Source organism: Copadichromis virginalis, linkage group LG8 (genome assembly GCF_057382275.1).
Source record: "Copadichromis virginalis isolate Kocher_CV1m ecotype Utaka linkage group LG8, C_Virginalis_male_GT1.1, whole genome shotgun sequence".
Lineage (NCBI taxonomy): Eukaryota > Metazoa > Chordata > Actinopteri > Cichliformes > Cichlidae > Copadichromis > Copadichromis virginalis.
In genome coordinates, this window is record NC_140625.1 from 18,182,670 (window position 1) to 18,196,662 (window position 13,993).

Consider the following 13,993-nt stretch of genomic DNA (forward strand, 5'->3'; position numbering starts at 1 on the left):
ATATGAAAGCATTTTTTTAATATTACTTAAACACAACTACTTAACAGCTTTTTTAACATTTGCATCAAAGGTGGTACAGCGTCTTAGCGATCAGCTGCCCAGAGCCATGATTTTCAAATGACACCCTCGAAAAGCTTTCAGATGGTGACAACTGCAGATCCGTGGGTGGGTTTAGCTTAAGGGGTGTTTGTTTCAGTGGGTGACACCAGACAGTGTTGAATTATTAAAGAAGCCTCCATATACAGTGGTGTGAAAAAGTGTTTGCCTTCTTACCAATTTCCTAGTTTTTTGCATATTTGTGACACTTGCATGTTTCAGATCACCAGACTCATTTTAATATTATACAAAGATAACCTGAGGAAATACTAAATGCAGTTTTTAAATGATGATTTCATTCATTAAGGGAGAAAAGGTTTCCAAAACTACCTGGTCCTATTTCGAATTAACTGTGATTAACCTTTTTTTTTGAAAATCTGAGTTCAGTTTCAGTAAATACATTCAGGGATGATTACTGGCAGACCTGCTGAATTAAGGAATCACTTACATAGAACCTGTCTGACAAAGGAAAGCAGCATAATAGATCTCTAAAAGCAACACATCATGCCACAATCTAAAGAAACACACGAGAAACAAAATCACAGACATCTACCGGTGTGGAAAGCTATTTCTAAGCCTTCGAGCTCCAGTGGATCACAGTGAGAGCCATTACACACAAATGGAGAAAACTTGGAACAGTGGCGAAGCTTTCCAGGAAAGACTGGACTACCAAAATTCCTACAAAAGCACATCGACGACTTATCCAGGAGTAGGGATGGCTACCGGTATCCGGTGCCATACCGGTGCCATAGCGTTTTTTAAAAGCCGAGAAATGCACCGAGTTACCAACATCCCCAAAGAACCTGAAGAGTAGAGTCCTGGCCCGTAGCCCTGCCAGTGTAGCAGAAATGATGACGGGTGATGATGGCAGCAGCAGCCGTTCTTCTCTGCGTGAGTAGCTTAATGTTGTCCGTGTGTAATTTACGTTGAGTAGGCTAACCACGTTATTACATTAATGCATGTAAGGTGAACTAGCAAACACCGTCGTAGTTACATGCGGCTGTCTTCTTGTTTGATGGCAGATGCTCCCTTCACCCTGGCCAAAAATGCTAAAATGACCAAAGAAAAAGTGGAAAACAGTTAAACATGAGAGGTTTTTGGACAAAGTTTGTGTTTTTTCCATTGATTAAGGACTGCTTCCAGCCAAGAGTGATACCATATATGCCCTATAGCTGCAGAAAAGGCTAACATTGTTATCTTTTTACAAAAAAACAGCTGACCATGAGAGGTTTTTGGACCAACTTTGTGTTCTCCTTTCTTTAAGCACCGGTTCGAGCACCGTTTAAGCACCGGCACCGTTTCAAAAGTGCCGGTTTGGCACCGATATCGGATAAAACCTAAACGATACCCATCCCTATCCAGGAGGTCACAAAAGAAAGTAAAACAACATTAATGAACCGTAGGGTTGTGATATTATTCTGTTATTATATGTTACCTTATATATGTAATCAAAGTAGTTGAATTAGAATACTGCTGTAGATCATATTATACCCTTTAAAATAGAGTGTGTGATCTGTATGTAGTTTAGTTCTCATTATACTTTTGAGTTAACAGAACATATTCACATATTAGTTCATTAGATAAATGTGCATCACTCTGTATCCTTGATCTGCTGGGAATGTGTTACACTGTTTTCTTGACATGCTTAATTGTTGAATCATGAAAAGAAGGTTGTAAGCAGGAGACTCTGTGTCTAAAGACAGGGGAGATAGACAGACCACATTCCACACCCCCACCTTACAGAAAGCAGAGAAACAACTGCCGAGGTCATAACTTAGGCGCTGTAACAGAGAAAAAAATGTGATGTTTTGGCTTTTACGACTAGCTGGGGGCCACTAGAGACTATAAAAAGCTGAGCAACCCGTCACCATTTTGAGACATGTGCCTGACCCTCTGGTAGCATCTCTCCCGTCCGGACGTTCTAATGCTCTTATTGTTGAATTGTATGGAAATAAATGATTGTTGATTGAGCATTGATACACCGAGTATTGTCCTTCCTTCAGCCCAAAGATTCAAAGAACTGCGTGTTTTCAACAGGGTTCACATGTTTCAGTTAAGGCCAGAGTTCAGGACACTCTGCAAAAATGGTATCCATTGAAGAGAACATAAAGGCTTGTCTCAGATTTGCCAAAAAACATCTTCATTAATGTGGCTGAATTACAACGATTCTGCAAAGATGAGTGGGCCAAAATTCCTCCACAAGCGCTGTAAAAGACTCATTGGCAGTTATCGAAAAGGCTTGATTGCAGTTGTTGCTGCTTAGGGTGGCAAACCAGTTATTAGGTTTAGGGGCCAATCATTTTTTTCACACAGGGACACGTAGGCTTGGATTTTTTTTTACCCTTAATAAACAGCTTCATTTAGAAACTGCAGTTTGTGTTTACCTGTGTTATCTTTGACTAATATTTAAATTTCTTTGATGATGTGAAACATTTAAGGGTGAAAAACATACAGAAAATAAAGAAATCAGTATTATAGTATTAATCAGTATTAATAACCTTGCTACCTTAGTACCCATACATATTAAAATGAGATTTGTGGAAGCTGTAAACTATTTATGTTTCAGAAGTAGAAACGTCAAATCTATAATTGATCTCTCTATCGTTTTAGCATTGATACATGAAGGACTACTACTCCATATAACTTCCTGAAATGATAAAAGAAAGACTGCACACTGAACTTCTTTAAAAACAAAAACAAACAAAAAAATCCATCTAATTAAATAAAGAAAGTAGGAACGCATTATGCCAAGCGGTCGCACTCTTTGATGAAACCTTTACAAGTGTGCAGTAGAGTGCAATTACCCCTCTGTGGAGACATTAGCCTTATCAGTGCCATCCATGTCTTCTCTCTGCTTTTTCTAAGAATGTCTGGGTCACTTGTTTCCTCTGCAGTGTCTGCTGCTGCTGCAGGCTGTGGTGGCTTCTAATGAATTCTGAGCCATTTTTTCTTCTATGGTTTGCCATTTTTTTTCTTAACCAAGAATTATTTGCCCGCCTGGATGAAGTTTTCTTCCTAGAGCTGATGCTATGTGTTTATTAGTTGATAAATGATTACATAATATTAGTCTCCTTCAGTTTTTGAGTTGGTTGAAGGTTATGTAGTTCAAATTTGCAAAATCCAACTTTTTAAACACATGAACCTGCTGTAATGTACAGTTTTGTGCTCATTGTGGATTATGACTGTGCTGCTGTGCTTGGATGTTGAATTCAGGATTCATGATCCAGAGTATGGGCACAACTTTACATTCTTCTATTTAAAGAGGTCAGAATTCCAGCAACGTTTACTATGTAGATCAACTTCATTGGCTGGGGACTTTTACTATCAAAAGAGTCATTTTTAGGTAAATGTAAAACACCCAAAATCTTATTTATTTAGCCTGTTATGTATAAGGTGATTAGCAACACAGGGGCACCACAGGGGACTGTCCTCTCCCCCTTCCTCTTCACCCTCTACACCACAGACTTCAGCCACTGCACAGAGACCTGCCATCTTCAGAAGTTTTCTGATGACTCTGCGGTGGTTGGATGCATCAGCAGGGATGATGAGACAGAGTACCGGGCTGTGGTCGACTCCTTTGTCACGTGGTGTGAGCAGAATCATCTGCAGCTCAACGTGGCAAAGACCAAGGAACTGATCGTGGACTTCAGGAAGACCAGGAAACACTTGACCCCTGTTTCAATCCAGGGGGTCAGTGTTGACATTGTGGAGGACTATAAATACCTTGGAGTACACATTGACAATAAACTGGACTGGGCTAAAAACACCACAGCACTTTACAGGAAGGGCCAGAGTCGTCTCTATTTTTTGAGGCGACTGAGGTCCTTCAACATCTGCCAGAAAATGCTGAGGATTTTCTATGAGTCTGTTGTGGCCAGTGCGATCCTCTATGCTGTTGCATGCTGGGGGAGCAGGCTGAGGGTCGCAGATGCCAACAGACTTAATAAACTGATCCGTAAGGCCAGCAATGTTGTGGGGATGGAGCTGGACTCCCTCAAGGTGGTGTCGGAGAGGCGGATGCTGTCCAAGATAAAGACAATGTTGGATAACACCTCCCACCCACTCCATGACATGCTGGTCAGTCACAGGAGCTCGTTCAGTGAGAGACTGAGATTACCGAAAAGCACCACTGAACGACACAGGAAATCATTCCTGCCTGTGGCCATCTCCCTGTACAACGCATCCACTTAACACACTGTTTGCTGCTACAGCTACACATGTTTCTTTTCCAAATATTTATTTATAAGTGACTTATGTATGTATGTATGTATATATATGTATATATTGTACTATTCTTAGTTAGCGTATTGTCTGTCTTGTCTTAATGTTGGTTTAAAATGGAGCACTGTAACAAAAAATAATTTCCCCCAGGGATCAATAAAGTATTCTGATTCTGATTCTGATTCTGATAATTGAGGTAAATCTTTTTGCGTATTTTGTTGTTGTTGTTAATAGTTATGATAATGCAGTACTTTAACTTGGCATTTTGATTATAATAGCACCGTGTTTCTGCCATTTGGCAGTGGCACAAAGTTGTTGTTTTTGTGCCCTTTGCTGCTTCAGTTTTATTTAGATCTTTTTTTTATGTTTATATTACATAGTGAAGAACAATCACAACCACAATTCACAAGTTTCACAAACTTTTTATTGGCAAATAAATAAAAATTGCCAATAAAAGTGCCCAAAAGTGTAGAACTGCAATAACTAAAATTGTTATCACTCACTTATTTTTTTAACCACCAGAATGGAATAATTGTGAAGGAAGAAATGTCTGGCAGAGCAGCTATAACCTGTGTTTTGCAAATTAAAAGAATCCTGCTCTGATATATAAAAAAAACAGCAGCCAGTGAAAGTGAAAGTAACCAGACGTTTCATAATATTTTACTTAATTTTAATTTTAGTTTGATTTAAGTCCAGCAACACATCAAACATACTAGTTTACCAGCAAATATGGTGAAAGCCAACAAATGTGTCTATTGTTAAATTCTCTATTCCCCTCCACAACTTTTTTTTCCCCTCAATTTTTAGTCCATAGCCGATGGGACTCAGGACTAGACATTTAAGTGAATACATTCATGCTAACCACCAAAATTGAGATTCTGCATAACTGATAAGATATATACATGTATACATCAAAAAGCACCAATCCCATATGTAACCATCATCACCATATACAACAGTTACCTTATTTAGCCAGGGAAAACAACTGGCCTGAACTTACATGACTTATGTCTAATGTACAGTGCTGTGAAAAAGTCTCGAGCCACCTATCATTTCTTTATATTTTGCTTCAACGGAGTGATGCTTGGTTGAAATTGCAATTGTTCTGCATGCTTTCCGAGGTTTTCCTTTCATCATTAGCTGCTTTTTAACTTGTTTCCACTTCAGTTCTCGTGCCTGATCATTCCCAGAGGAATCTTTCTTTGTCCGTTTGTTTATTTGTAAAGCCAATTAACACTGACATATAAATCATTCAAGCATAAAAAAATGCACCTAACTTAAGGAATGAACCTGTGTTGTGTCCACTCATAACAGCCGACTTAGCAAATATAAATTTTTAAATTTTATCTCTATGCACTTTTTACTAGGAGCCTGTCAAAAAGAACACCCGCTTTCTTTGGTTGAATCGACAAAAATGCCAAAGATAACAGTTTGGCAGGCACAAAATAGGAGTTTTGCACAAATAATGTGATTCCCAAAGGTCTGTTAGCCAAATACCTGGCATATCTGGGCATGGTGTGCAGTGTGTCCTTTTAAAAAACAAGGAAACTGGACAAGAGGCTGACAAAAGAAGAAGTGGCAGGCCTAAAAATGATCTACAGCAGATAAACAGCATCTAAAGGTCATGTACTTAAGGAAAAACTCCAACGACCTTATATAGGACCTGAGAGAGGCATCTGGCCCTTTACTTGTTCCATTTACTGTTCACTGAAATGATCTTGATGCATGGCTGTCGAGAAGCCATTCTTAAGGAAGAGAAACCAGGAAAAAAAGGTGTATTATGCCAAATTACACAAGACCTGGACAGAATATTGGTGGTAGAATTATGCACAGTACTGTATCCTTGTACACCGTAAAACAATGTTCATAGTTACTGCTTACTAAGTTAAATATTTTGAGCTTCGTCACTTCTGACATTTTCTACCTTTCCTTGATTTGATTTGCTCCACTTTAAAGTGGAGCACTTCTACTCCTTCAACATCAGTATACAGTATGTGTCTGACGTCACGATGTAAGTGCATGTGGAGAGGGATAATAGGAAAGCAATCAATCAATCAGTGTAAGCCCTGTTAGGCTATTGAGAGTATTATGCATGCAGTCGTAGATTGTATTTGTTATTATTGCTGTATGTGGTTGTTTCTGGAAAGCATTGGTTTTCGAGGAATGTCTAACTAACTCAAAATTTAAAGTTTAGCAGCCGGCTTCAAACCAATCACTTTAAAATGTTATTTGTGATATTACTAAAATGAATATGCACAAGCACAATCACATTTAGCTATCAATAAAGTTCTGCTGGATTTCTTTAGAATTCAGGATCCTTGACACCAAAACAGATTATAATTTCTACTCTGCAGTTTGTCACAGGAATCTGTCACAGTGAACATGGCAGGCAGATTTTTCCTCTGTAATGTGTGATGCATTTATTTTAAGCTATAATTCCCCACTGCCTCTCAGCCTATGTCAGATACGAGTGTGAACAAAAGACTCGAGCCAGTAGAGAGATTATTAAGACGTATTTTAGATCATAAATCATCCTGTCAGGAACTCAAAAGACTATAATGTGTATATGAAGTACTGTATATATAAAGAAGAAGATGGTGACAATGATGATTAGGGTGTGACTGGAAATGAATAAATACATCATTGATAAAGACGCACCTTTTGGAGCTGAAGGCTGTATTGAAGTCTGGGGGTAGATTTGGACATGAGGCCGGAGGCATTGACGGTACAGTCTCTGAGGCTGCGGCTGTCGGAGAAATGAGCCTGGAGTTTCTCCCTGTGTCTCCTGTGGAGGAAATGTGCCGGTGAAAAAGGGAGAACAAATGTAAGTCTACAACAAAACTAAAGAAATAATCCAGAACAATGGATAGACTGATGACAATACAGCATGCAATTAGGAAAACAAAGGGATTTCTATGAGGCAGAAAAAACCTCCCTACAATAGCTGCATTTGCTCTGCTGAAGATTCATTCTTCTTTTTCGTTGTTACACAGTTTAATAACGGTTTCTTTTTAGGTCATATTCTTCACACGCATCTAATGGCAACGTTGTTACATTTATTGACTTGTTACCATTTATTTCTGAGACTCACTTACAGATCACACATAGTAGACAAGATAGGCCTTGTCAATGAATTTCACATCTACTCACTGAAGACAGACACACACATATGTGCGAATTGTGACGATGAACTAATATATGCATTTTTTGTTATGCAGCGATAAAACATCCTGTGACAGTTTGAGGTTTTTAAAACGGTGAAATTTAACATTTCTGGAACAAACCATAGCTGAAAGTGACATTCAGCGTTCAACTGTGATTACTTTTCCGAGGTGAAACTTAAGGTGGTAAATGTGCGCCACAAAAATAGCTTTAAAATGAACAAAAAATGCATGAAAATAAAATTTAAAACTACATGAATTTAATCAAGGAAAGTTAAAGTAAAAGCGATAAATACAAAGGTTTTATTGATTTACTATGAAAGCCAAAGTTTGGATTCTCTCATCTTTGCGGGGAGAGAGGGAGAATTCACATGCAGTGATATCCATACATACAGCAAGAAGCCTTAAGTTATAGCAGTGGGAACAGATATAACCTAAGGAATTGAAGTAAAGTCAAGTTTGCTGACATGAGCAGACATTCCACTTTTCTTAAACTACTTAATTTTAGTTGTTCTGCCACATTTTTACCTACTCTGTCTTTTCTCTTTACCACACATACACACAAAAAATGAAACAGCAAAACGTGACAAAAAAAAAGTCATTTTTTTAAAAATTTTTTAAAAAAAGGAAAAAAGATGATACCATTCTTTCATTTCGGATTAAAATTTGATTGCATTAAAATTTAATTGCTGCCTAAGACTTTTGGATTAAATTTTAATTCACCATTAAATGTTCATTTTTAAATTCTAGAATGCAAAATTCTGTCTGCAGCTGAGACTCATTAAGTGTTTCCTGCATAAAGGATGATGGCGAGAAGTAAAAAAAAAAACTTTTTAAAAATGTGGAAAGCAACAAATCATTGCATTGGTTTACAGGGTTAACAAACTATAATCCAACCACCTAATGGCTTGGAGGGATTAAAACGTGCTGCAGGAACCCACTCTAATAAATAATAATAATGAAGTTATACCACCTAAAAGCAACCTTTCTGAAAACTTTACTAATCTTTTCTGAGAAGTACTGATACAAACAAAATTTCGCATTTTTTCTTGAGAGGAAAAACAACCACGGAGTTTGAAAAGCTATTTATCCACGGTAGCCTGGCGCACAGCTATTTTTTTTGAAGGAAAGATACTTATTATCACAGGACTTGTGATTTTGGATAATTTTCAGTACATTAATTCTATCTGTGAGCCAGGACTATCTGTTCATGTTGACCAATATGTGCTGCACTGCTCAGGGCACTACACTACTCAAAAATAAAACCACCTTTTTTGTTTTTGTTTAGCAAGCTTAATTTAGCCAGCACAGCATTCATTCACTCCTACTGAATGAATATACATACACACACTCTTCCAGTTCTTTCCCTCTGCTTTCTTTTTCCTTCTTCTTTGGTGCCATGCATAATTGACTTTGGTGGTCTGCTTCTGAGCCACCAGGAAACCCTCTTATCTTGTCACACACATGTACACGTGCACTTAGGGTCTACTGTACTTGAACTTGGTCTGTCTCTTGCCATATCTGAGTATTTTGTTTTGTGTGAAGCATTTTGTGACACACCTGCTTGCTAAAACCACTTTCAAATAAATCTTACATGAGTATCTGTCCCAAAATGCATCCTACACTATTTAGATTTGTTGCCTTGCTAAAACATCCTCTAGCTGACTCACACTTAGAATTTCATTGGGCTCCATGCCATGATAGTAAAGTGCTCTTTCTGCACAGCCGGGGGCATACGCTACTAATGTGGTTCTCGCTGGCATCACTCACTTGTTGTGGCGGTAGAGAGCCATACATGCCACTCCAAGAAGACAGATCCCCGAGGCAATGCTGAAGATGGACAGCACCTGCCTCTGGTAGGTGTCACCACTCTCTGTGGGGGAGAGAATACAGTTCAGTCCAATGAATTTCTGCTGTGACATAAACGATATGGACTATGGTTGCGATTGAGCTGAGAGGAAGAGATGGATCATGATGAATTAACATACCAAATACACATAAAGGGTGGAATGACATACACTCGAAACCGCGCGCAGACATCTGCCCACAATCTGCATTTGCATAAAGCGACCAATGCTGCTGTCAGTAAATGTCACTGTTTGAGGAAGAGATAGGGACATGGCAGACACAGGCAGGGCTCAGTGACGTGCTAACTGAAGTGTGATAATCATTTCGTTCAGACAAACCCAGCAGAGACCGATGGACTGTCTGCACAGCAGGACCAGCACTTGGTGTGTACGTGCATGCAAGGGTTGCATATGTGTCAGCATTCAGAGACTGATGGCGACAGGAAATTAGCAGCAAATGAATGCTCCCGGAGCTTCTTGTCAGACCCCTGCACGTCAGCGGCAGAGGCTTAAGGTCACAAGCAGCTGGGACAAGTTGTAGTTGATCCCAGCAAATATCTGTCTCACTGAGCAACTGGATTGTGGCGCTGAAATACTTAGCACGGTGCACGGTGTGGAGTTCAAGGGCACGCACCCACTGGCTTAGCAGAAACTCTCATGACAATACTATCTCATGATCAAAATGAGCACAATCCATAACCAGCAACTCATATCACTAATCCACAAAAGTCGCTGAGAGTTTGAGACACTTCTCTGATCCACCAGCATCCATGACCTTACGGGCAACGTCCTGTGGCATTACTTGATCACTCAAAAACAACAAATCCCCCTGTGTCTGATTTTACTACCTTGACAACTGCAGGGGAAAGTGCAGAGAACATCACCGCAACCTGCTCCTGACCTTTAAGGGCTTGTCTGTGGCTTTTGATGTTATCAACAGAGAACTGTCCTGGGAGGTCTTCTTGAGCCGTGCTTGTCGGTCCAGGTTTATCAACTTCCCTCAACTCTTGTTTTTGAGGGCAGATACTGCTGGAGAGCGTTTTTGTTCAAAGCTAACGTTTGAGTGCAACCATGCGTTCTGTTTTGCACCGTTTTTTTTTCCCTCGCCCCACCGCTTTCTTCCTCTGCATTACATCAGTGCTGCATCAACACAATTTTTGATAGTATGATGTAACTGAGTTCAAACAGGAGAGAAACCTTTTTAAAATTAGAGTGCTTCTGGCAACAGATAAAGATAAAATCTGAACATATCCTGGAGTGACAGTATGTGAATATATATATAAACATTGGAGGTCCAAACTACCCACTCAGCTCCCATAGAAGGGAAGCAGGATGAATTAAATATAGAAGTGATCCATAGAAATGCTGCAGGAGTGGCCTGCTGTGGCCTGCTGTGGCACATGATTGCTTATTTAACCAATAAATAGTGGGGGTTAGCTTGGTTAGGCTGGATCACATTTTTTACTGTTAAAACAATAAATGTTCTGAAATGAGAAATTATTGAGTTGGAAAAAATAGTCAATCGACAATATACTGTGTAATGACGCAAATATAACTATGTATATATATGAAAAAACCCAATATAAGCTCCTGAATTACTGAATTGTATAGTCTGCTTCTATCCTATAATTTTAAAGGGATTTAAAAAAAAATGTGTTTGTTTATTGCTGTGCAGGTAGAAGAGGAGAAATGTCCTGCAGCTGCTCAGTAAAAGTTGGCTTTTTTCTTTGTTTATAAGTAATGTGCCACTTGGAAATCCATGTCCCTGTAAAGCCTCCAGCCTTTACCATCAGTGAAATGACCTCTACATGGTTGCATATCTGAAAGATATTGAAAACATTTTTTCCTGCTCCTGCATTATCAGTGCTCATGTGGAGCACCACCTGAGACAGGCCTTTGCCTTCCCCCCCCCCCCCCCCCCCCCTTTTTTTTTTTTGAGGGATGAAAAAGGCTTTTCCATAATGTGAACATAAAAACAGCTGTCTACAAAGCTCTGCTGAATGGCTGCAAGGAAAACCGACATGCAGTCTGTATATAAAACCATTACAGGCCTTTCATGCCAGATGCCTACAAGGCATTCTTGAAATTAGATGCAACAGCACGTTATAAAAGAACCCCACCAAAGTGAAGAGTCTTAGCTATATTGGCTAAGCCGTGTTATTTTGACTCAAAGACAAGACAATCCCATATGGCCGCTATGCCAGCGATGCACTCTACACTTGACAAGAATAACGTGCTATAATGAAGTTCATGCTAAAGAATCCATGAGAAAATGGGGTATTCAGCCTGCAAAACATCAGAGTCAACTATTCTGAGTCACAAAGAGCTTCAGTTGCTGGGCTAAAAAAAAAAAAGCAAGAAAATCAAAAGACAAGATTACTTTTAGAGCGCTCAATTCTACTTCAAACGGAGCTTTGCTGTAGTCTGACAGGCTGTCTCAGACTGTCACTTATATAACAAGCTATCAAACAATTCATTGATAAAGAAAAGACGAACTCATGATGGAACACAATGAATAAGAAACCCAACCAAAAAAAAAAAAAAAAATCCTATCTGTACCTCTGTCTGTCACCTGTCCGGCTATCAATTGATCAGTCCTGCTCTCATTTTCTCTAATGCATCCGCCCACCTCCAGTAGCATTCTGAACTAATTTAATCCCCCAGATTAAAGTTACTGAAGTGAGGAATGCTGTTTGCAGGGCATACATCCTCTCCCTCCCTCTATTTCCTGGAGCTAGCGTGTGATGTGACAGCAGTGTATGAAGCCATGTTAATGGAAAACTTCATAGCATGCAGTGTTAGTTTTTATGTATGCACAAAAGCAAGGCAGAAAGTGGAAAAAAAGATGGGAAAAGAGAAAATGAAAAACGGTGTTGCAGTGTATGTGTGTGTAGTCTGGGGTGATGAGACTGTCTCTCGCCTCCCTTGTTTTTTTTCTCTTAGTTTGTTGACAGTCTGTAGGAAAGTAGAGAAGTACCTAAAGTAACTCCAATGAAAATCCAGAGAATTAAAAAAAATCTATATGCACTGCTTCTCATTTCAGTATTTGACCTTCTGTGGATTTTTATATTTTATATTATACTTTAGATCCTATTGTTAAACTTGACTAAACATCTACACCAGAAAAAGGCTCAGCCTCCTAATTGAACTTGGTTTGGTTTTAGGTTATTTAATCTAAAAAAAGAATAATGTACTCATGAATACACATTGATTAGTCTGTAATTATGTTCTCTAACAAAATGATACATTCACATAAAGTTTGGATTAACCCATTACATATACACTGGGTTGAGATGGCCAGGAAAAACAGCAGTGCCTACTGAAAGAAAACTTCAGGATATCTTTAACAACTCACCTCACTATTACTGTCACTGGACAGAAGTGACCTACACCGACTCATCGAACCATATCAGTGAGTAGATGTGAATGCTCGGGCTATTGATAGCTGAGGTTAACAGCATACTGACAACCTACACTCACTGCAGATGAACGGCAGCCAGAGGTTTGGAAGTGACTCAGCAGTAAAAATGTAAAATACAACAAAATATTTTATTTGTGGTTTATTCAAGTGTTAATATTCAAATATGTTAAAACATGCCGGCCAAAGCAGTTATCGAGTGCAGTCTAAATTTGACATTTCTAATCTCTCTTAGCTAACTAAAATGTGTTTGGCCTAAAGGGGCCACCGTAGTTAGGGTTATGGCTAGGTGCTTGAATTGGAAGAGGTAAAAAAAAACTGAATTCAAATGACTGCAATCTGTGATCTACTGACATCCAGTTGTGAGATTTTACACACTGTACCTTTAAGAGTACTGACGGAGACTTGCTTGAACATGGTCGACACTATCTGAAGAATAGAAACTAAATTGCTTCTACTTTTAAAATGAGGGTAAGTTCAATTTTAACTTTCTACAGAACGACTACTAAATTTTAGTAATCATTAACTTCATAATGTAAGGGCCTTTTGTCTTTGTAGCTACTTAACAGCTTGTCAGTAACACACTGTTGTTGCTGTTGTTGTAGATGCTGCTGTGTGTCTGAAAACTATCCGTCCACTGCATATGTGTCAGTTCAGTCATGCAAACAAAATATTTTGTTCATTATAAGCATCGCACAATTCAGAACGCTGTAAGCTTCTATACAAGACTTTTCTGTTGTTGGGCTTCTTGTTTTACTATCTGCTTAAGACTTAGTGAATTATACATAGAGCTGTGTCTTATATTCAAACACAACAAGTACAGAAAACCAAATGTATTATGTAAATCTGCAAATCAAAACTGCAGATTCAACTTGGAATATTTTTGTCAAAATAGAACTTGGTGATATTATTTGCTTCTTGAACATTTCGACTAACTTCATGGAAACCGCGATCATTTTGGACATCGCTACCGAGATATGAAATTTTCACATAGTACACAGTAGGCAAGTAGACACGGATTTATACAGTACATGAATCGCTTTCTTTGCTCCATACTCATTACATCACTCCTCTCTAACGGTACTGTTCTTCATGCAGACAGAATACACCTAATTCACCACCACGGTGTTTCCATGGCGACTAGCCCACATTAATTTTCCAAGGTGAGCGGCCTTGTTGTGCTGGTTGTGTGTGTTTTGTATGCAGTATTTCACAGACGTGAGGCACACGGAAAGATTGAGCACTCGGCA

The 13,993-nt window shown here is 39.0% G+C and overlaps 1 protein-coding gene across 1 annotated transcript in view; it reads right to left on the reverse strand.

The window, feature by feature from the left end:
- The window catches only part of nrg3b (neuregulin 3b), a 214,458-nt gene that overhangs the window by 21,016 nt on the left and 179,449 nt on the right, over nt 1-13,993 (reverse strand). Inside the window, exons 5-6 of the mRNA XM_085466281.1 lie at nt 9,249-9,351; nt 6,976-7,102 (exon numbers count right to left, since the gene is read on the reverse strand). Coding sequence (XP_085322407.1) covers nt 6,976-7,102; nt 9,249-9,351 — 230 coding nt within the window. The remainder of the gene's footprint in view (nt 1-6,975; nt 7,103-9,248; nt 9,352-13,993) is intronic.